Source organism: Lupinus angustifolius, chromosome LG06 (genome assembly GCF_001865875.1).
Source record: "Lupinus angustifolius cultivar Tanjil chromosome LG06, LupAngTanjil_v1.0, whole genome shotgun sequence".
Classification (NCBI taxonomy): Eukaryota; Viridiplantae; Streptophyta; class Magnoliopsida; order Fabales; family Fabaceae; genus Lupinus; species Lupinus angustifolius.
The window spans coordinates 32,423,983-32,444,383 of NC_032014.1; the positions used below are offsets into that span (position 1 = coordinate 32,423,983).

General features: G+C 34.7%; 3 protein-coding genes across 5 annotated transcripts in view; 2 read left to right on the forward strand and 1 right to left on the reverse strand.

Annotated features, from left to right (window-relative positions):
- LOC109351327 (protein RST1) overlaps positions 1-10,810 on the forward strand; it is a 16,727-nt gene extending 5,917 nt beyond the window's left edge. For 2 of the 3 annotated variants that reach the window (XM_019592781.1, XM_019592783.1), the window contains exons 10-25: positions 292-423; positions 512-593; positions 755-827; positions 1,943-2,102; positions 2,210-2,340; positions 2,430-2,524; positions 2,785-2,876; positions 2,950-3,165; positions 3,277-3,354; positions 3,709-3,891; positions 5,115-6,011; positions 6,112-6,408; positions 7,900-8,547; positions 9,093-9,243; positions 9,410-9,537; positions 10,192-10,810. In XM_019592781.1, the coding sequence (XP_019448326.1) occupies positions 292-423; positions 512-593; positions 755-827; positions 1,943-2,102; positions 2,210-2,340; positions 2,430-2,524; positions 2,785-2,876; positions 2,950-3,165; positions 3,277-3,354; positions 3,709-3,891; positions 5,115-6,011; positions 6,112-6,408; positions 7,900-8,547; positions 9,093-9,243; positions 9,410-9,537; positions 10,192-10,554 (3,726 nt within the window). In that variant the 3' untranslated portion in view covers positions 10,555-10,810. The remainder of the gene's footprint in view (positions 1-291; positions 424-511; positions 594-754; positions 828-1,942; positions 2,103-2,209; positions 2,341-2,429; positions 2,525-2,784; positions 2,877-2,949; positions 3,166-3,276; positions 3,355-3,708; positions 3,892-5,114; positions 6,012-6,111; positions 6,409-7,899; positions 8,548-9,092; positions 9,244-9,409; positions 9,538-10,191) is intronic. The other variant, XM_019592784.1, reaches the window with a different exon arrangement.
- Positions 12,614-17,087, forward strand: LOC109351330 (transcription initiation factor IIA large subunit-like). Its single transcript, XM_019592788.1, has 11 exons — positions 12,614-12,844; positions 13,295-13,465; positions 13,577-13,729; positions 13,945-13,996; positions 14,071-14,129; positions 14,345-14,470; positions 15,263-15,406; positions 16,045-16,108; positions 16,216-16,388; positions 16,520-16,603; positions 16,707-17,087. Exons 1-11 carry the CDS (start codon positions 12,719-12,721, stop codon positions 16,728-16,730), a joined length of 1,176 nt encoding a protein of 391 aa, XP_019448333.1. The 5' UTR covers positions 12,614-12,718; the 3' UTR covers positions 16,731-17,087.
- On the reverse strand, positions 17,659-19,973 carry LOC109350624. Its single transcript, XM_019591849.1, has 3 exons — positions 19,925-19,973; positions 18,901-19,182; positions 17,659-18,635 (listed from the first exon to the last, which is right to left on the reverse strand). The coding sequence occupies exons 1-3, from the start codon at positions 19,971-19,973 to the stop codon at positions 17,926-17,928; spliced, it is 1,041 nt and encodes a 346-aa protein (XP_019447394.1). The 3' UTR covers positions 17,659-17,925.

Here is a 20,401-nt window from a genome sequence, read left to right on the forward strand (position 1 = left end):
GTCGCTCCCAGAAATCGAAACCTTGACCTTTTGGTCGTTCTGGGGATCTAGCGAGGCCTTACACCATTAGTATAAATAGGGGTTAATATTATATCTTTTGATCACATCATTCACAATATTATCAATACAATTTACTATTTTGAGCATTCATTTTTTTCTTTCCATATCTAAACCCTATAATTTCAGCATGCACCATGTATTTACTTGTTGATCTGTGTAGGTTCATGTCAAAAGAGTTGGTATTACTTATCATAATTTTCTTAATTTATTTTAGCTTATCTCCATCTTTAGGGTGTGTTGCTTCCTAAAGGGTTCACAGATTTCAAGTCAGACATAGCTATCTGTATCAGCATGGCTGCTTCCATTCGAGATGTTTGCCGTAAAAGCCCTGATAGGGGTGTTGACCTTATCTTGTCTGTTTCGGTATGCCCGAACTATGTACTGTTCTCTTAATTCTCTTTTTCTAATGCATGCGTTTCTGATAAATCATGTGTTATGTTCGAGTAAACAGTCTTGCATTGAGAGCAAAGATCCTGTAATTAAAGCTCTTGGCTTGCAAAGCCTTACCCACCTTTGTGAAGCAGATGTGATTGGTAATTTTTATTTTAATTTAGTTTTTATGGCATAAGACTTTACTAAGACATAGTAAGTTATTCAAGGAAAATAATTTGATATTAGATTGTGTTTGTTTTGTGAAATTTTCCATATATAAAATTAAACCTTTCTGATCAGATATGCTGTCTCGTGTGTTTAGATTTTTACACTGCATGGGATGTCATTGCAAAGCATCTGCAAGGTTACCATGCTGATCCTATTATTGCACATAGGTAAACCTGCCTAAGGCTCTAAGCTAATGCCTGTATTTTGTTGACTTTGACTATACCAGTGATGGTATTAAATTTTCTTTTGTTAGAGTTTATTGTAACATTGCAATCTGATAAAGTATAGGTTTGAAATCTGATAGACTATAGCTTCGTGTTTGACTGTTAAGGTTGGTAAGTTGGTTAACTATTAGCTGTTAGAGTTTGTTAACTTGACATTTGTACAATGATGCGACCTGAGTTCTAGTGCAATTAAATCAGGTGGTTAAGTTTGTTTAGTCTAGGAGAAATAAGAAAGAAAATTAGAAATAGTATATTTAAGGTAGTTATGCAGTTATTATACTGTTTGGCAGTTTTTATTTTTATCAGTATAAGAGTCTGGTTTAAGAGGGTGTGCTTGGCGCAACGGCAAGGTTGCTTCTTAGTGACCATGAGGTCACGAGTTCAAATCTTGGAAACAACCTCTCCACTTGTAGAGATAAGGTTGCGTGCATCTGCGCTCCCCATACCTACTAAGTAGGAGCCTTGTGCACTGGGCTGCCATAAAAGTTTGGCTTGGTGGGAAGTTTGTGGCGATGTGGAAGTCATTTTGTATGGTATTTCTGGGCAGAGAAGAAATTCTCTGAAGGAGCAGTGCTTGGGGACAGGAGTCATTCTCTTATGTTTGTATTTTTATACTATTGATCTACCAAATGTTATGTCTATAATTCTGGGTTTCTATCCTACAACTCTTGTATAAATACGCTTAGATCTAACTAAAAATTAAGAAATTGCATTTTCAGTTTTCAGATTGTTCTCTCTAGTCTCTCCTTCTCTCACCTTTCTGAAATCATTATCTTTTCTAGAAGAAGAAAAACATAGTTGATAGAATAACCTTAATATTATTATACCTCTGGGATCTTGCATCCTAATTTCATCAAGTGGCATTGAGACTTTGGAGTTTTTAGCTCATAGAAAGTTTGACTTAGATATATGCTAGTAAATTGTCTCTGTATAGTATTTGGATTGAATTCCCCACCCGCGATATATCCCCTTGAGTGATATTGAATTGCTGATGTTAAACTGTCATCCCTTGTCTCAATGAAAGACAGACCCTCATAATTTGGTGTTCTTTCTAGCAGCATTTGCCTTCTACTAAGGTGGGGTGCAATGGATGCAGAAGCATATCCTGAAGCATCAAAAGGTGTGGTGCAAATTATATGGGATGTAGTTACTTCTAACCAAGACATACAGTGGGCAAAAGCAAGAATTTCAGCCGTGGAGGCACTCACCCAATATGAAGTATGTCCATTGCTGGAAGCCTTGCTCTGCATGGGTAAACTGTATTTGTTATTTTCTAATAAAGTAATTTGCATTTTATTCATTAATATTATGTTACCACTTCCCAGGTATCACAACTTGAAAAAAGCATTCCAGATTTTAAGAAAAGGAATTTGGAGCTGTTCTTTTCTGAGAAAAATCCTGAAGTACTGAAGGTTATGGAAGATTGTCAAGTCAAGATAGTAACAGACGAGCATATGTAAACCATCATATTCTTCAATCAATTTATTTATCTGCTTAATGTGATAAGATGATTAAATTTGATAATTTTCTGTTCATTTGCTTCAGAAATCGCCGAAGATTAGTAAAGGAGAAAAGAGTTACAACAGGAAGTAAAATTGAAAAGTTGATGGCTGTGTTCCCCCAGGTTATATTCTCTTCAGGTATGGTAGTATCAGCTTTTTTTCTTTTAAGCTTATCTGCCATTTCACTTTTGTGGAGTCGTTGAAAGTTGAAACTAGAAAACTTGTAGGTATTTGAGAAGAAAAGGATTATCTTATGATTTAGGAAAATATTAATGGTTCCTTCAGTGGGTTGGTGGAACTTCTGTCATTAATCATTTTATTAAGCCCTATCTGGTTCAATTTATTAACACTGTTTGCTTTTATTTGAATATGCCTTGACACAAGCATTCTACGTGCAGGGAAGGTAAAAGAAGCTAGAGAATTGCCCGGTGCAGCTTTGTTATGTTTTACTCTTACTCATAAAGATGTGGATGAACTTCCGGCATCAAAAGTAAGATATCAATAGATTAGACATAGTCTCATTGGAATTGACTGCACTTTAATCTGATTTTGAATGTATTCAGAGGGTGAGAGATGTACATGCTGGGTATGAGAATGCTCTGGTGGAAATAGCTTCTTCTCTTCAGCTCTCAAGAAATATCTTGCTTGCACTTGTGGCGTTCCAATCATGGAAAGGCTTCATGCGACGTTGGATGAAGGCTTATATTCAATCCTATGATGCTAAAGCACAATCAGGTGTCCAGGACACAACTTCTAAAGCTGCGAGTAATATTCTAAAGGTTTAGTTTAATGTTTTGTCATTATAAAATATCATTTTTTGCTAGTTAGTCAGTTATGTGCAAGTACTGCACAAGATTATGCCATATCTGATGTAGTTGCTTTTCATGCAGAGTTTGGTAGCAATAGCAGATGAAGCTATACCTAGAGCTGCTGAGAACATTGCACTGGCTATTGGTGCACTCTGTGTGGTGAGAAGCTTTTCCATGGTTGTGCACCATGTTTAATCTTTATAGGTTCTATCTACTTATCATCCATGCTGCATATAGGCATCTCAACATGTATGACATTGTTGATTTATAGAACTTGTAACTTTATGGGTTCTAAAAGTATTAACTATTTTTACATGAGCATTTTTGCAATATAAATGATCTTAGGAACTAATTCAGTCTCAGAATTTTATATATCCCTCACTCTGATATATATTGCAATAGCTGATGTCTATGGTTTTCAAATTAGTTAGTCCACTCTCTTGAATATTCTGGTTAATGTCTCTTGTGTAATGAGCACCAGATTTTTATGATCTTTGGCCTTGTTTTTCTCAGGTTTTACCTCCATCTGTTCATACTGTTAAATCTGCTGCTTCAAAATTTCTTTTGGAGTGGTTGCTCCAACATGAACATGAACACCGTCAATGGTCTTCGGCAATCTCTCTTGGATTAATCTCAAGCTGCCTTCATGTTACCGATCATAGACAGAGATATCATAACATCACAGGACTTCTTGAGGTATACTTGTTATCTTCTGTTTTACTGAGCATATCTAAGAACCAGTGCCACAGTGCGAGGAATTAAATGGGAAGTTAGAAATGTAGAGACAAACTTAAGAAGCATGTCTTTTGTAGAAGTCAAAGTAAGACATAGTATATGTAGTGTAAGTTTTGAAAAATGTGGGCAAAAGCAGACAAATCCTACTATAGAGGTAAAAATGTGGAGATCATGCCAAACCACAAATCACTAGATTTAAATATCTCGGGGCCCAATCATACTACACGATCGGGAAATTGAAGGAGATGTAATTCGAGCGGTTAAATGAAATGACAGAGTGTTTGATGTGTTATGTGTGATATAAAGGTGTAGTTCAAGCTTTAGGGAAAATTTTACCGCACAACTACAAGACCTATAATGTTATGAGACTGAATATTAAGCAGTAAAATGTCAACATATAATAAACTCAATGTAGCAGAGATGATAAGGTTTTATTGGATGAGTGGACACCGTAGACAAGATAAGATTAAGAATGAAAGCATTAGGGAGAAAGTTGGGGCAACTCCCATTGTAGAAAAGATTGTAGAATGATACCTTAGGTGGTTTGGGCATGTGTGGAGGAGACCGTTAAGGAGAGTATATTAAATGGAGATTACTCTAATTTGTAGAGGCAGAGGGAAGCCAAGAAAAACCATAGACAAAATGATTAAGAAAGATTTAGAGATGGATGCTTTGTCAATGAACACAATTTATGATAGAACATTATGGTGTTGTTTGGTTCATGATAGAACATTATGGCGTCGTTTGATCCATGATAGAACATTATGGTTGTTGTATTATTTGTTATGAAGTGGAACAATTACTTTTTGGTGAAAGAAATTTGGACCATTATGAGATTATGTACATAGGTACTTAGGTTCCTATTTACCTTTGTAGTAGGATAGTTGAGAAGGGAGTTGAAGAAAACTATTATATGCCCATGCACACACATGCAGGCTAAAAAATGATTTTTCAAATGGGTCTCATCGTATTTTTAACTTTTCAATTGATTCCAAATCTCATGGCAGTGAAGTTAAAGGTAGGAAATGCTGATGTGTCAAAATAATCTCTATGTGTAGCAGTCAACTTCTGTTACTGGCGTCACAGTGTTTTTAGGGACTAGTATGTGTGTATACAAACTTTTGCAGGAACTTTTAGATAAACTCATCTGGCACTCAATTTTCATTGATATTGTGAACTTTCAGGTTCTTTTTGTTAGCAAAAGTTCCCTCGTAAAAGGAGCATGTGGTGTTGGATTGGGTTTTTCATGTCAAGATCTTCTTACCAGGGTTGAAGCTGCTGATGACTCTGCTGTCGAAAAAGAAACGGACAAGGTTCCTGAATCTGAATTACTTGGAAGAATTGTTAGGGCCTTGGCTACAATGCTACATGATAGAACTCAATCATCTTCTGATGTTTTGGATAGTCTATCTTCATGCTTTCCACTTGATTCATATGATATGAACGCTGAAGTATTTGAACCGTTCTCTGAGAACAATGAAGACTTGGAAGAAGATATCTGGGGTGTCGCTGGACTTGTTCTTGGTTTGGCTACCTCTATCAGTGCAATATACAGAGCGGGAGAGTTAGAGGCTGTTATCAAGATAAAGAAATTAGTAATATCATGGCTTCCATATGCAAATTCTCTACTTCAAGGCACTAATTTCCTAGGGGAGGAATCCAATACTGTTTTAGCGATAGGTTCCTGTATTGCACTTCCCACAATAGTGACTTTTTGCCAGAGAATGGAATTGATGGATGGTATTGAGTTGGACAACATTGTAGCCGGCTTTAAGGAGTTGATTTCCGAGTTAATCTCTGTGAAAAAGTCTGGCATTTTGCACCAGAGTTTGCTTATGGCATCATGCGTTGGTGCAGGGACAGTAATTTCTTGCATACTGAATGAAGGTGTTCATTCTATTGAGGTTGACTGTGTTAATGGTTTGCTGGAACTGTTCAAGAAATGTTACTCCAATCCTTTTCCTTCTCTTGTTCATCTGGGTGGTATGCTAGGAGCTGTGAATGCTATGGGAGCAGGGGCAGGGATTTTGGCCTATATGAATTTTCCAAATTACACTAAGCATTCTTGTTATGAGAAGAAGGTATTTTAGTTTTTGTTAAAATGCTACAAGCTATTCCCTCATCACATATTTGTTAACTTTTTTCTTGTTTCATATCTAAATACCTTAGTGTAAACAACAGGAATATTCTTCTGTTACGGGTCCTCTCCTAACAATTTCAGTCTTTGAACCATACTTGACATCATTGGTGCAAGAAATGTTTCTTGTGGCACAGAATTCTGATCATCATCAGCTACAACAGTTTGCTTCTTGGGCACTCTCCTTCCTTCGGCAACATTTATGGTCCAAGGAACATTTGAGCGTTGATGGTGATAGTAATGTGGCGGAAACTAATTCAAAATCTGTTTCTCACAGTTTTTCTGAAGAGAATATGGTTTTGAAACTCAGTTTGTGGCTTATGGATATCAAGTACACTGAGGTATATCTCGTGCCCTTATTTTTTTGTAAATTAGTTTTGAAGACGTTCTTAGTCTTTGAGTGAATCACATGCATATTTTAATGTTTCAAATATTAGTTTTTGATTCTCTATAATATCTATCTGCTTCTCTCTTCCTCTTTACCTCATCACCCTCGTCCACTTATGTAGTTACCTTCCTTTGCTTGACGACACCAGGCCTGTGTTCCTTTGGAATTTAATTTCTAAATTGATGTTTTACATTTTATCTTTCAATTATCTAAGTAGTTTATTAGTTCATTATGTGGTTGGAAAACAAAATAACTACACTAGCAACTTAAAATCTACAACTCATTTTTAAATTATAGAAACTATCATAATTTATAGAATTTTGTTAATCATTCTTGTAAATGAACTTATGTTAGAAATCTAGAATCTAGATAAAGAGAGAGAAAGAGATATATTCTTTTCATAATGAACTCAGAATGCAAAGTCACCATTTATAGGTTGTGACTTGATTCAAGAGAAATAAATAAATTTATAACTGTCAAACATTTATAACTAACACCTATCCATATCATATCACTGGCATTGTCAGCTAGACTTCGATATTCAGCTTCTGAAGTAAGATCTAGAAACTGCATTTTGCTTCCTGACCACCTAGACACTAAATTTATATGCATTCTGAATCACAACTAAGCATATAAAACAATGGAGGAGGGTGTAGATGAAGGTTGTATTAACAAACCATGAGTAAGAGTGCCTTTAGGATATCAAAGAACCCTTTTAACCACCTTCTGGTGTTCTTCAAGAGGCTGAGACAAAAATTGAGAGAGTCTGCCAACACTTTAGCTTGCTTAGTTTCTTTCTAGTTGTACATTTTACAGGGGGGATTGGTTCGGAAGCACTAGAGGCAGTGTGTGGTGGTGAAGGTGATTGTGTAGGCATGAATATTTTGGATCGATTAAGCTCATGATACCATGTTAGAAATCTAGAATCTAGATAAAGAGAGAGGAGAGAGGAGAGAGGGGATAGAGTAGGATTATAGGATCTGATATATTCGTTTCATAATGAATTCAGAATACACAGTTACCCTTTATAGGTAGTGACTTGATACAAGAGAAAGAGATAACTGTTAGTTATAACTGTCAAACAGTTATAACCAACTAACACCTAACCTACTCTATCAGATTAATAACAACCTGTGACCTGCACTAGAAGGTCATCATACATTACGCTAATAACTTGTTAATCTTCTAAGAAATTCATCCTTGTATTACTCCATTTACATGGTTTTGTGCCTAACTGCTACTTGAACTATATTGACTATGATAAATTGATTACTACTCCTGATTCTTCTGATTATTTCTCTTTTAGATTTAGGCTGGGACTGTTGTATATGATAGTCTTCCAATATACTTCCTTGACCTAACAATCATGTTTCTTTTACGAAGTTATATGCTTTATTTTGGTTGCGTCTAATTGTTCTCGTTTTTTGTCTTGTCTAAAACTCAGCCGGGCTCTACAGTACATGTCAGCACAGTTATTGCTACATTACGGTGCCTTTGTAGAGCTCCCAGGTTGCCAAATTTGGATTGGGGAGCAATTATTAGGCGTTGTATGAGACATGAGGCTAAGTTTGCTGAGTTACCGCCAGTATATTCTGCTTTTAAGAAAGGGACTCTCAGGGAGGAATGCATACAGTTCGCATTAGCTCATGCAAGTCAATTTGATTCACTCCTAAATTTTCTTGATGAGCTATCTGACTTTTCCAGGTTCAAGACACTTGAATTAAATCTGCAGTCATGTCTGCTAATTCATCTGGCAGACCTTGCAAAAGTATATTCAAGCTCTAGGCTTGAGAAACTATTTGGAGATGTGACTAATCACTTGTCTTCATTTACTTCCTACGACGAGTTGAAAAGCTTGTTATGTATCTCATGCTGGAAAGGTCTATATGAGTGCCTACATGAAGTTTCTGTGGACACTTCGGATCACATAGCCCATGTTGAGAGGTGCATGCAGGCTCTATTTACTCTATTACCAGTTATGCAATCTTCTGACGTTGTTGTGTCCGGGGATGTAAGTTCTATAGAGGAGTGGTCCGAGGCTATAAAATGCTTAGGAAAGGCTCCTCAGAGTTGGTTATTAGATTTCCTAAAGGTATGCATACATTCAACTGTATCTCTTCAATCAGCTTTTCCCCTCAAGAATTTGACTTCTCTTGCTCGGATAATAATCTTGTAGTTTATGTATTTATCATTTCTGTTGTTTAGTTCCTTCATCTTGGTGTTTTGTTCTTTACTTTTAGGGCATTCACATTGCTAGTGGTCGTAAATGTAGTCCTACGTTTAGGCTGGACTCTATAGTATTGAGAGTCTTACATGGAGAAATTGGGTTTTAACTTTTAAGACCCTTCTTAAGACTTCCCCATGTGCTCGTGGGGCGTTCTGGCATTTTACCCACTCCCCTTGTGCCACGTCATTGCTTTATGGGGTGTAAAATTGAGTCCGAAGTGTCTTAGTAATGAGGTGTAAAGTCTGAAGTCTGAATTAGTGGAGAGATGTTGATATGACAGAGGCGTCTGAAGATTCTGAGGGATGTAGATGCCTTCTCCTTGGTGTTGATTCTAATTATTTGAGGTTTAGTACTTTAGTTTATAATATACAGTATGTTACCGTCACCTAAGCAGGTATTTGCAAACACAGGTTTCACATTACGAGTTTGGTCAAAGTGCTGATGATGCTGTTGAAATACAAAAAAAGGTTTGTGCTAAAATCAAGCTGGTGAAGGCTGGTTCTCTTCCTCTGATTGAACTCGGAAAAATGAAATCATACATATTAAACTCCAAAGCACAAGGTTAGTTTTCTGTGGAATACTTTTTTTGGACAGAGTACCTTGAATAAATATGGGTTACAACACTTATTGGTTCTAAATTGTACACCGTTCGGATCTTAGAAGGACCTTAGAAGCATATTCAGATGGAAATGCTTTGCATGTCTAATGCCAATGCTGAAGATTTTAGTCTTTGTAGGACTTTGGGATGTACTGGTTGAAGTTGTTGCAGCTTTGCATCATGCAGAGGGAAGTGTCAAAAGACAGTGGCTTATAGATGCAGTTGAAATTAGCTGTGTATCCGCTGTTCCTTCCACGGTAGGAACTTGATATTGATTTGTTCAGCTATAAAAATATTATATGGGTAATAAACCAATAATTTCTATGTCAATTTTCATGTCAAATTGCACAATACTTGAGCAACTATTAGTTTATAATCAAATGGTTGATGCTTTTTGTTTATTTTAAAAGTACATAGCAGTATAACACATTACTTTTAGGATGTTTTGAATTTCTGATGGAGAACAATAGGATCTAGGATTAATGTGAAACTTTATTAGCATGGTGTCCATGATAAAAAAAATTCCATTCGTCCATTGAATTTTGAGAAATCTGTCTTATTACATAGATCCTAACCTTATATTATTGCATTGTTAAAAAATTGCTTTTTGCTTCAATTTTGTATGAACCTGAGGCAATTAGAAAGAAAACTTGCTCTTATTAGTTGTCAATTGCCACCTACCATATTCAAAGACATGACATTGTTCATTCCTTCATGATAACTAAGTAGCCATTTGGAAGAACTTGTAAGAATAGTTTCACTTTCCCAAAAATTCTTTTTAGCTTGTGAGAATAATAACCTCTTTTTATCTTATTTCAAAATAGCTGATCGAAAAGTGTTTAATTAGACTCTACTCAATGCGCCCCCAAGTTAAATTTGTTGTAGTGCTTATTCCCTTTATTATCTTGCAGGCACTGCAGTTTCTTGGTCTTCTATCTGCTACCTGCTGCAAATATATGCCCTTTATGATAGTGGACCAACAGAAGGTACTGAACGATCTTCCCGTCACTCTTGTGTCTCTTCTAGAAGACAAAAACTGGGAAAATGCTGCAGAAACTATTGTTTCCCATCTCTTTTCATCGACAGAACGGATATACCACTGGGCCATGCAGATAGAAGATGGTTCTTATGTTCCTGACTCACAGCCCATTGATGAAAGTGAGAATCATATGGCTGCTTTTTTGCTGCAGGTACTGCATCATACCTGTGTTTTGTTAAAAAGCTTCTTGCCATTAGATAAGCAGCTCAGGCTTGCTAGCATGGTTATAGATTGAGATGGCAACTACTTTCCTGAAGAAGCGTTGGAAAACATGGTTGCCGCCGAGGTCGAAGAACTTGAGTATTGTTAAGCGAAGCTTATATATACTGGCTAGCCTGTAACAATATTTAACTTATTGTAACAAGATGCATATATAATTATGATGAAACCTAAACCACAAGTATGTTGTCATATATCATATTTTCAAAGGAACAGGAAGACCTTGTAACATGTATAATTCACTACAATGCATGTTGTTTCATTTTCTTTTATTTCTACACAAGCATGGTGCACATATTTGCATGTCTAGCCATTTTTGGTCTGCTGGGAGTGTCATATATCATTCACCATTGAATGTCTTGACCATACCCCACAATTGAAAGCAGAAGGCTCTAGTATCCTAAGCTTTCTTTCAATGGAAAAACAGGTGAGAAATGGATTCATATTTTGGATCCTCCATCATGCCCTTTATCCACCTTCTTTCCATCTCCCAAAGTATATGTTATCCCAAACCATGTCTCGTATAATGAAAACATGTTATGTCAATTAAAAAAATTAAACAATCATTATTTTTTATATTTTTGCTTCAATGTCATTAGTGTGGGATTTGGGACAATAGATCTTTTTTTCCTATCTATCTCACTTTTGACCTTTAGGTCAATGTAATGGCTAATAACCAAAAAAACTTATTTTCCTTAAAAATGTCATTCCTTCTTGTCATCTCCTAACTGCTCCTTATCATAATTTCTATTTTTGTTTTAAAAAGAACATATGATGTCTCTTTAGAGATCTTAAATAATTGTGAGCTATTTTTCTTAAAAAATCTCAATCATATAATAGAGTAGTTGGGAGCGGTTAAGTTTGCTTGAATCTTTCTCTTATTCATCTTTTCATTGTTATTGTCTATTTTGCATTAGTTTATGACATATCTAATTTAAATATTTTTCTTTAAAACAAAAAACAAGGTCATGTTTGGATAAGGGTATATTCAAACAATAACTATAAGGGACTAGATTGTTTAGGAGGAGAGAATGAGAATGAGTTTTTGAGAGAATAGTATTGGGTGATATTGAGAATGAAGTAAAGGGTATGGGAAACGTTTCTAGTGGAAGAAGATCACTGTTCATGAAAATGGGAAAGAAAAAAAAATTAAAGTGAGAAGACATATGTCATTATCTAATTGGTTTAAGGAGTAAAAGTTGTCTCCTCCTACCCAGAGACACTTTAATCCCTTATAATAAAGTTGTACATGTTATTAGTAAATTAATCATAAATACATAAAATATTTATAGCATATATTACTTTTCTTCTAACTAGAATGGTAATAGGTACTTTGTGTCTGCCGACTCACAATTTTATTTTATGGTGTCAAGTACTTAAGATTTATATATATTTTATGTTAGTGAATTATAATATTTTTTATATTAAATGGACTTCATATTGTAATTTTTATTGCATGCACTTTATATTATGTTTCTTTATCTTTACTTTAATTGTTAAAGTAAGGTGAGAGTAGTTAATATGTTGGTAGTAATTATATATGATTATATAATTTTTTTTGTAGAAATTAAAAAATGTTAAGGGGAAAGTAGAAAAACAAAAGTTACACCATATATGGTAATTGGTAGTAATTGCACCATGTTTTCTCTTTTATACAGTATATATGTATGATGATTTTTTTAGTGCTATCAATGATATCTCCTTACCTTTTTTGGTTAAGGAACTAATCTCTTTTAGGGTTTTGTGGCTCCCCTTCTAACAAGTGTCGCTTTTTGAAATCGAACCTTCAATCCTAAGAATACAGTAGAGTATTATACCATTAGACCAATACATTGTTGATAGATATATGATAATTTTTGGGAACATACATCATTTACCATAATTTTAATAACACTCTAAGACTTCTTCTATCAATCTTGGTCAATATCTCTAAGACACCTAGGTAAGTGTAAGTTAGCAAATCCGTTTAAAATATTATTTTTTATTTATTGTGAGAATTTTAAATTTTAAATATGAAAGGCCTTTTATGTTTGTTGGAGAAAAAAAATGTGATGCAAACCTATTTATATTGTTTTCTTTATTCGTGATTTTCATTTGGCATCTTATCTATTCTCTTGTACACAGTCCCCAAACCCTAGATTTTCCATGCTCTCAATCTCTTGTCTCTTTTTCTTCCAATAATGGCTTCTTCCACCACCACCACTCAGGTCTATATCAACGTAATCGAAGATGTCATGGTTAAGGTTCGCGACGAATTCGTTAACAACGCTGGTCCTGGTTATCAAGTTCTCAAGGATCTTCAAGCTGTAACAATTTATTCTTCCCTTCTTTCAATTTTTCCCCTTTCTTTCCATAATTTCTTTATATAACTCTTATTTATAAGTTCATTGGAATTTTAATTATGCTTTGATTTTATCTTGGAAGAATTTTATTTCTGTGTTGATTTAGGGTTTGATCTGTTTAATTCTTCGTTTCCTGATTAGTTTATGTGATTTTGTTATTATTATAGCGATAATTACACCGACCTGCTTGAGATTTGGATTGATTACACTAGTGTCCCTCTTACTTCAGAAATTATATCAACCTCCTCTTAGGTTTATGTTATCATACTATTGACCTGTGTAGTGTTTGGAATAAGAGAAGTGGTAGTGTAGTTAAGGAGAATCTTGAGGGAGATTAGTGTAATTTGTCTGCTATATTATGTAGTGAAGTTGTTTAAGATGTTTTCTATGTTTCTTTGTTGGCAATTTATTTAGATGTGGGAATCAAAGATGATGCAAGTTGGTGTGATCGTGGGTCCCATAGAGAGGTCCACTTTGCCTAAGCCGACACCCGGTGGTCCAATTACTCCGGTTCATGATCTTAATGTGCCTTACGAGGGGACTGAGGAGTACGAAACTCCGACAGCTGAAATACTTTTCCCCCCGGTGAGTTTTAATCGATACCATAATTTTATTATAGCATTTTCAAGTTCTCCCCTTTGAATGTGTTATTTTGAGTTGAAATGATTGGATTGTTATGGGTTTTTGAATTTACAGACACCATTGCAAACTCCAATTCAAACCCCTTTACCAGGAACTGGGGATAACTCTATGTATAACATTCCTACTGGACCCAGTGACTACTCCTCTTCTGGAAATGTTACAGGAGGAAATACTGATCCAAAAGGGGGAAGACCTGGTCCATACATGGTAAAGCTATTCTTGCTGGTTAAATGCATAATATATCTATTTTTCAATGACATATGATCTGTCTTCCAATATTTTAGTTTCTAAAATGCCATTCTCAATTTATGCTATTGATTAAATCTGCAGCCATTCTAAAGTGGCTAATCCCCTCTGCTTAAATAATTTGCATGTAAACTTTTTGTAATGTGTATTGATATTGCCCCTATAATCTTATACAGCAACCTCCTTCTCCCTGGATGAACCATAGACCTTCACTTGATGTCAATGTTGGTGAGCCCCGTTTAAATTTGGGACAAAATTTTAATAAAATTGATTTGCATTAATGATGGTGTGTGTTACTGTAGCTTATGTGGAAGGGCGGGATGAGGTGGACAGAGGAACTTCTAATCAACATCTGACACAGGTAATGAATCTGGTGAGGTCTTGTAGAAGAACGTATGTGCCCTGTTGTTAAAATTGAAGAGAACTCGTGGTAGAATTCTTTTATGAAGTCAGAAAATATTGTTCTCTTGTTGTAATACATGGGTGCTTTGTCTAGAATGTTGTCAACTCTGATCTTAAAGAGATGACATAGTGACCATCACATCTTGATATTATTGATGCTTCAAAAACATCCAGGACTTCTTCACAGTGCCCCCAGGAAAGCGAAAACGTGATGATTTGGCTTCACAGTACAATGCTGGTGGATATATACCTCAGCAAGATGGAGCTGGAGATGTTGCGTCTGGAATTTTTGAAATTGAGGTATGGTTTTTCTTCTTATTGACCAATATCAAATGATATCAGAAAAACCTATCTGTTTGATGCTTCTGGATCTATTTGTAAGTTATTTAACAATGTTAAGAGACAATTTTTTTGTCCATATCATCACTGTTCTATATTAACTCAGCAGGCACCAGAGTGATATCTTTTCTATTGTTAATGAAACCATATACATGGTAAAACTAGTATATTTTATGGGGAAGAGGTAAGCATATATGATGCTGGGGCTCCATCCCAATCCTTAATTGTCTCAATTATAATCATTAAATTCTAGTATTTTAAAAATAATAACTTTACCGTGTTGGTTCCAAATCTTTTGAATGAACTTGGCATTTTGTTCCAAGAACTTTGTTTTCCTTGTTTTGCGTTTTGGTTTCATACAGCCTTTCTTGTACTGCTTTTTCCTTTGTTGTGTGTCCTAATGTCTTTTGCTCTTAACTTGATTGACGTTTTCATAACTTCCAAAAGTGGAATGCGTGGAATGCATGAAGGGTAACCTTCAATTGTCAACATATCAAAATATCCTTCTCAATGGTTTTATGTCAGTAGTGTGCATTTACTATCTCACTGACCTGCAATATTTATATTTGCACAAATGAGATGACTTTGGTGAAAAGTTTAGATTGTTTGGTTCTTTCTTGGCCCACTTTTGCTCATCAGTATTTTGGGTTTATGCAGTACATATTGTATGCCTTTATTTCTGTCTATCTGTTAATTCATTGACTTAATCGGTTGATGAAAATGTTATGGAACTGTTGAACATCAATCTTTCAGGTTAATGGAGGGAGTATTTCCATTAGTGCACAGCACACTACTTTGAAAGGAAATATGTCAGCAGATTTGGGGAGACCACTTTCTAGGATTCCTCAACTTGATGGACCAATTCCTTTTGAGGATGATGCCCTTTCTACTCCAAACGTGAGTGAAGACATTTTGACCATTTTCCCTTCTGCCTGCGCTCATAGGAGCATGTAATAAAACACTTTGCTATTTGTTCTTTCCCACTACACCTGGATGTGCATTTTTACACTGTTCACTGATTCTACTCTCCTGCTGTGCGTCCGTAATGTTTTGCGAAACAAATATATAAGACCCTTCAACATTTAGGTCCTTGTAAATAGATACCCTACCTTTCACTTTTTACAATTGATAGCCCCTTTAAGGAAATATTTAAGTGATTTAATGTAGCTTTAAGTGATTGGATGTACTAATATTAATCCAAAAATAGATAAGTGATTTAAGGAGATATTTAACTGATATAATTGTAATTAATATTATATATAATTCGGAATCCAAATTAGTTGCATATTTAGCAGCGGGGATAGCTTTGGTATAACCATACTTACTGCTAGTTTCGGTAGCTTAAAACTCCAATTGATTGGATGTGCTAATATTAATCCAAAAATAGAAGATTTAATGGTAAATTCTAGGTGATTCATTCTGGCTTGCTAATATTTCAATCCTTTAGATTTAATTGCATTAGTGCTTCATTTGACTCCTCCCTCGCAAAATCTTGCATTCAACCATCTTACCGGGTTTATTTCATCCCGAGGCAGATATACAATTATGGAGGAGTATTCAGTGAAGACTACAATGTTGCAAATACACCAGCTCCTCCCGGTAAACTGGGAATGTGGACATATAAATTATGTTTTGAAGATTTATGTTGCTTATCATGTATCTGTTTATCACAAATGTTGCTGATATTTTTTCTTCATATTTATTAGAAATACCAGCAAGCACCCCTGCTCTAGTAGCTGAAAATGAAGTGGGAAATGATGACGATGCTGACGATGATGATGAGCCTCCATTAAATGAAAATGATGATGATGATTTGGATGATTTAGACCAGGAAGAGGATCAAGATACACATCATCTTGTTTTGGCCCAGTTTGACAAGGTTTCAACTTTAACCTCTCCACTTTCTGTGAATTAGATATTGAGTAATGAGTGCCATAGTAATGTGGTTAATGATTCAGGATTTTGGATAATCATTTTGGGACTAATACAATTTTCTTGCTGCAAATTTAGGTGACTCGTACCAAAAGCAGGTGGAAATGCACATTAAAGGATGGCATCATGCGCATAAATAATAAGGATATTCTCTTCAACAAGGTTTGTTATTCTTTAAGGATAATAGATAATAATATTTGTCTCATCCTTTTAGTTCAGTTTATCAAATTTGCATGATATATTATGATACTATACACTTCTGCAGGCATCTGGAGAATTTGACTTCTGATTTTGTTGGGGACAGTGCTTTGGTTGAGAAGCATAATTCAGGTGTCATGGAGTGTTTCTTAGTCTTTACTATAGTTATTAAGTGAAAGATTGAGGAAGAGAATATGATACAAGATTGGGCACAATGATATACCGGTTGAATTGATTGATATGCACAAACCACATTTGTATGGTGACATCTTCAAGTAATAAAAAAATTGTATTCCACAAATATTGGAATATATCTTCATTGTTTTAACTATTTTTAGACACTTTTTGGAAAATTAGATTGTAACAGAAGTTGAGATGAGGAGAATGGTAAACAAAATGAAGAAAACAAAAATGAATTTAATTCAAAGATGGAAACGTTTTGAGGATAGAGGTTACAGCTTTGATGTTCATGAATCATGAGTTGCCCAATATTATGTGATGCTCTAGCTCAAAACTTGTGTTCAATTGAAGCTTGCACTTATTCTTGTACAAGATCCAACCAAATCCTTTACTTGTGCTTTTTATCCTTCCTCTTTCAAGCTCAACATGACAATTTATATAACAAACATACAAGACCCGTGCTTAAACAACAAAAAGAGATCAAACACATCATTCACCATATTAGAATTTGTTGATGAATTCAAATTTAATGGTCCTACGTGCTCATGTTGCAATCAAAATTCCCCTAAACCAAACAACAAGGATACGATTTCTCAGAAGCCAGACTCTTCTCCATTAATATATAGGGAAGTGTTGTGTAAAACAATGTACTAATGACCAAGAAAAAGAAGGATATATGAGATCATAAATATTACTATGAATGCTTATATCACATCCTTTGCATATAAACAGTTGTAACGTTATTATAAATATTTCTATGAATGCATTTTAAAATTTCTATGCACACACATTTTTATTTTGGAATCATTGTTCACCATATTATTGCATACAAACTAAAATTTACACACTATAGGAAATGATCCTTCCACTCTAATTATTAAATATATACACAAAAGGCCCAAAAAGGTATTTGATACATTATTCCATGCCAACTAATTTTTACACAAGAATGTAGAAAAAGACATATCTTTTGCAAACTCTTAATTTGCCCTGAAGGGTTTTCCCATGGCTTTCTTCATAACCAACTGCAAAATGTTTAATAATGACATGAAATATGGATTTTCTGTAGCAACAAAATCATATATTAGGATTTCAGGTACTTGGAATTAATGAACATATGCTATACCTTGTTGAAAATTGTTGGTTGATACTATTGTTGGGGTTTGTGATGAAGCCCTAGTAGTAGTAGTTTTATTTGCATATTGTTGTGATGGTTCTTCATTATAGAGCAAAGAACTTACAACTCCTTTCACTTTATCAATTAAACCAACATCACTAGTAGTTGTTGTTGTTCTTGGACTCATTGCTTCAGATAGAACTTTCTCATCATTCCCAGGCTCAAACTTAATCTTCAAATACTCTTTCACTGAAGCACCCTTTGGGCTAATAGTACTCCTCCCATTCATTGAATGTGATGAAGATAATGAAGTTTGTGTAGACAATGGAGCTGATGAAATTGATGTAGTTGGTAGAGCAGTTGAAGAAGTTTGTGAAGACATTTTGGCAGAACTAGTTCTTGAAACTATAAGACCTTGAATTTTGGAGGATATAGAATTGGCTGCATCTGAATATGACCCTGATGCATATGTTGGTGTCATTTTCTCAGCTAAGTTTTTTTCTGACATGAAAGTTGTAGTGGTTGTAGGTTGTGTTGTTGTGGTGGAATTAATAATACTAGGTTGTTTTTCTTGATCTTGTTCCACATTGGATTTGGTCGGGCTATGCAAAACATGCTTCTCAGATATTACTGGATTTGCCCTTGGATGTTGTCTTGCATTTTCTTTGTATCCTTCAGGTGCCAGTTCTGACTCATACACTGAAATGTAAAGTTGACAACAGCTATATATATATATAAAGAATGTTTGTGCAAATGAATAAGGTATGATCCATAAATATGTCACTAGTAAATTGAACAAAATTATTTGTCAACTTTCATTTATCTTATATGTTTATCTCTTTCTTTCACATGAACACGTGAAAGAGAAAATGCATGAGATAACTTTTGTTGATGAATTAGAAATAACAAGTGATTATGTGATGTGAGATATAAGAAATTATTTGTTAAGAATGATGGTTATTACTTGGAGCTCCAAGGTATTCAGCATCTTCCTCTTCCACATAATCTTGTAACCTAACACCCCATGATGGAGTAAGGTTCCCCTCTTCCTCTTGTTTTCTCATTCTGAAGCTGTTATGCATTCTCTTTACCCCTTCTCTCATTTTAGCAAGAACTGATGATTTCTTTTGATAGAGACCTTCATCTTCTTCTGGGTCATGCTGCTTCATCCTCTCCAAGTAAGGAGATGATGGAGATTCAGAGTAGTTGGGAGAATAGGTTGCTGACATCTTAGTAGATTCTCCTCCTACAAGTCAAATCATTAGAAGTAATGTTATGAAACTCGAATCGGATATTAACCTAAAAGATTGTAGTATATTAACCTATTACCAGTTTACTAATTTAGAATTCTTTTTTTAATTGCAGTTAGACCGACCAGTTTAATCACTCGAGTTCTATCAATCTAACTAAGTTAGACCATATTTAACACGTCCAAAAACAGTCTGGAAGAGTTCCCGAGTTGTGGGGTGATACTTGACCGTTCCTGCTTCCAAGTGATGGTCTGACTGTGCGGTCCAATCCTAACAACCTTGATTAGAAGTTTCCAATATACAACTCTGTATAAGGGTTGGCCGTGTAGGCTTTGTCAGGTAAAACTAGTTTGTAGTTGTGGGATTGTAGCTTGTAGTTGTAATCTTACACCTACTAGCTATGAGATTGTAGTTGCAAAAGTAAGTGAAACTTTGTAGTTGTACGAGTAGCTTATTAAACTAGAAATAATCGGTAAAACTACCTTTGTAATTAATTGAAATTTAAAAAAATCACTAAAAAAGTACATGCAATATTCATTTATTATTTATTTAGCTATTTATTAATGAAATAGTATTAATTGAAGCAATTAAATATATAGATAATTTAAAATCAAAGTTTACAATCCTTCATTTTAAAATAAGGTTTTTTAATTGACTAACTATTGTAATTTTTAAAACTTGAAATGACAAAATTGCTAACCGAATTATTGAAAGTTACTTTCGTTTTCTAAATGATACTTGAAGTAGTTTTCTGAAAAGTAGTTTCCAAACGATACTTGAATCCCATGAATCATATTTTAAGCTACAAGCTCTCTTCAATTACTTGCTGTTTACCTAATGACTCTAATGAGATTGAATAAAAAACAATGAACTACCTGAAAAACTTCAAGCTTGTGTTGCCGAACAATGACATAATGTTTTCTTGCTACCATATGAGCCATTTGCAAAAAGATTTCCCCATCAACTTAGAATATGATTCATGGGATTCCTAAACTAAGATGTAACCTATCTTGCTTTTATTAATAAAGGAATGTGATTATGATTTATTTCCTTTTATGTGCCTGCATAAATTTGACAGAAGATTCAACTAGCTAAATGTTATATGAAAAATTACTAAGAGCATCTTCAATGGAGAACACCATTTTTATTCTTATTTGAGTCTCACACATTATTTTATAATTTATTATAATTTCTCATGAAATAAGAATAACATCT

Coding starts and splice junctions, on each gene's coding strand:
- LOC109350624 (XM_019591849.1), bottom strand. CDS start 19,973: ATGGGATTCAAGTATCGTTTGGAAACTACTTTTCAGAAAACTACTTCA. Junction 19,183..19,924: donor TTTTCAGAAAACTACTTCAA/GTATCATTTAGA, acceptor TTTGACTTGTAG/GAGGAGAATCTACTAAGATG. Junction 18,636..18,900: donor TGAATACCTTGGAGCTCCAA/GTAATAACCATC, acceptor TTTACATTTCAG/TGTATGAGTCAGAACTGGCA.
- LOC109351330 (XM_019592788.1), top strand. CDS start 12,719: ATGGCTTCTTCCACCACCACCACTCAGGTCTATATCAACGTAATCGAA. Junction 13,730..13,944: donor GAAGACCTGGTCCATACATG/GTAAAGCTATTC, acceptor AATCTTATACAG/CAACCTCCTTCTCCCTGGAT. Junction 16,109..16,215: donor AAATACACCAGCTCCTCCCG/GTAAACTGGGAA, acceptor CATATTTATTAG/AAATACCAGCAAGCACCCCT.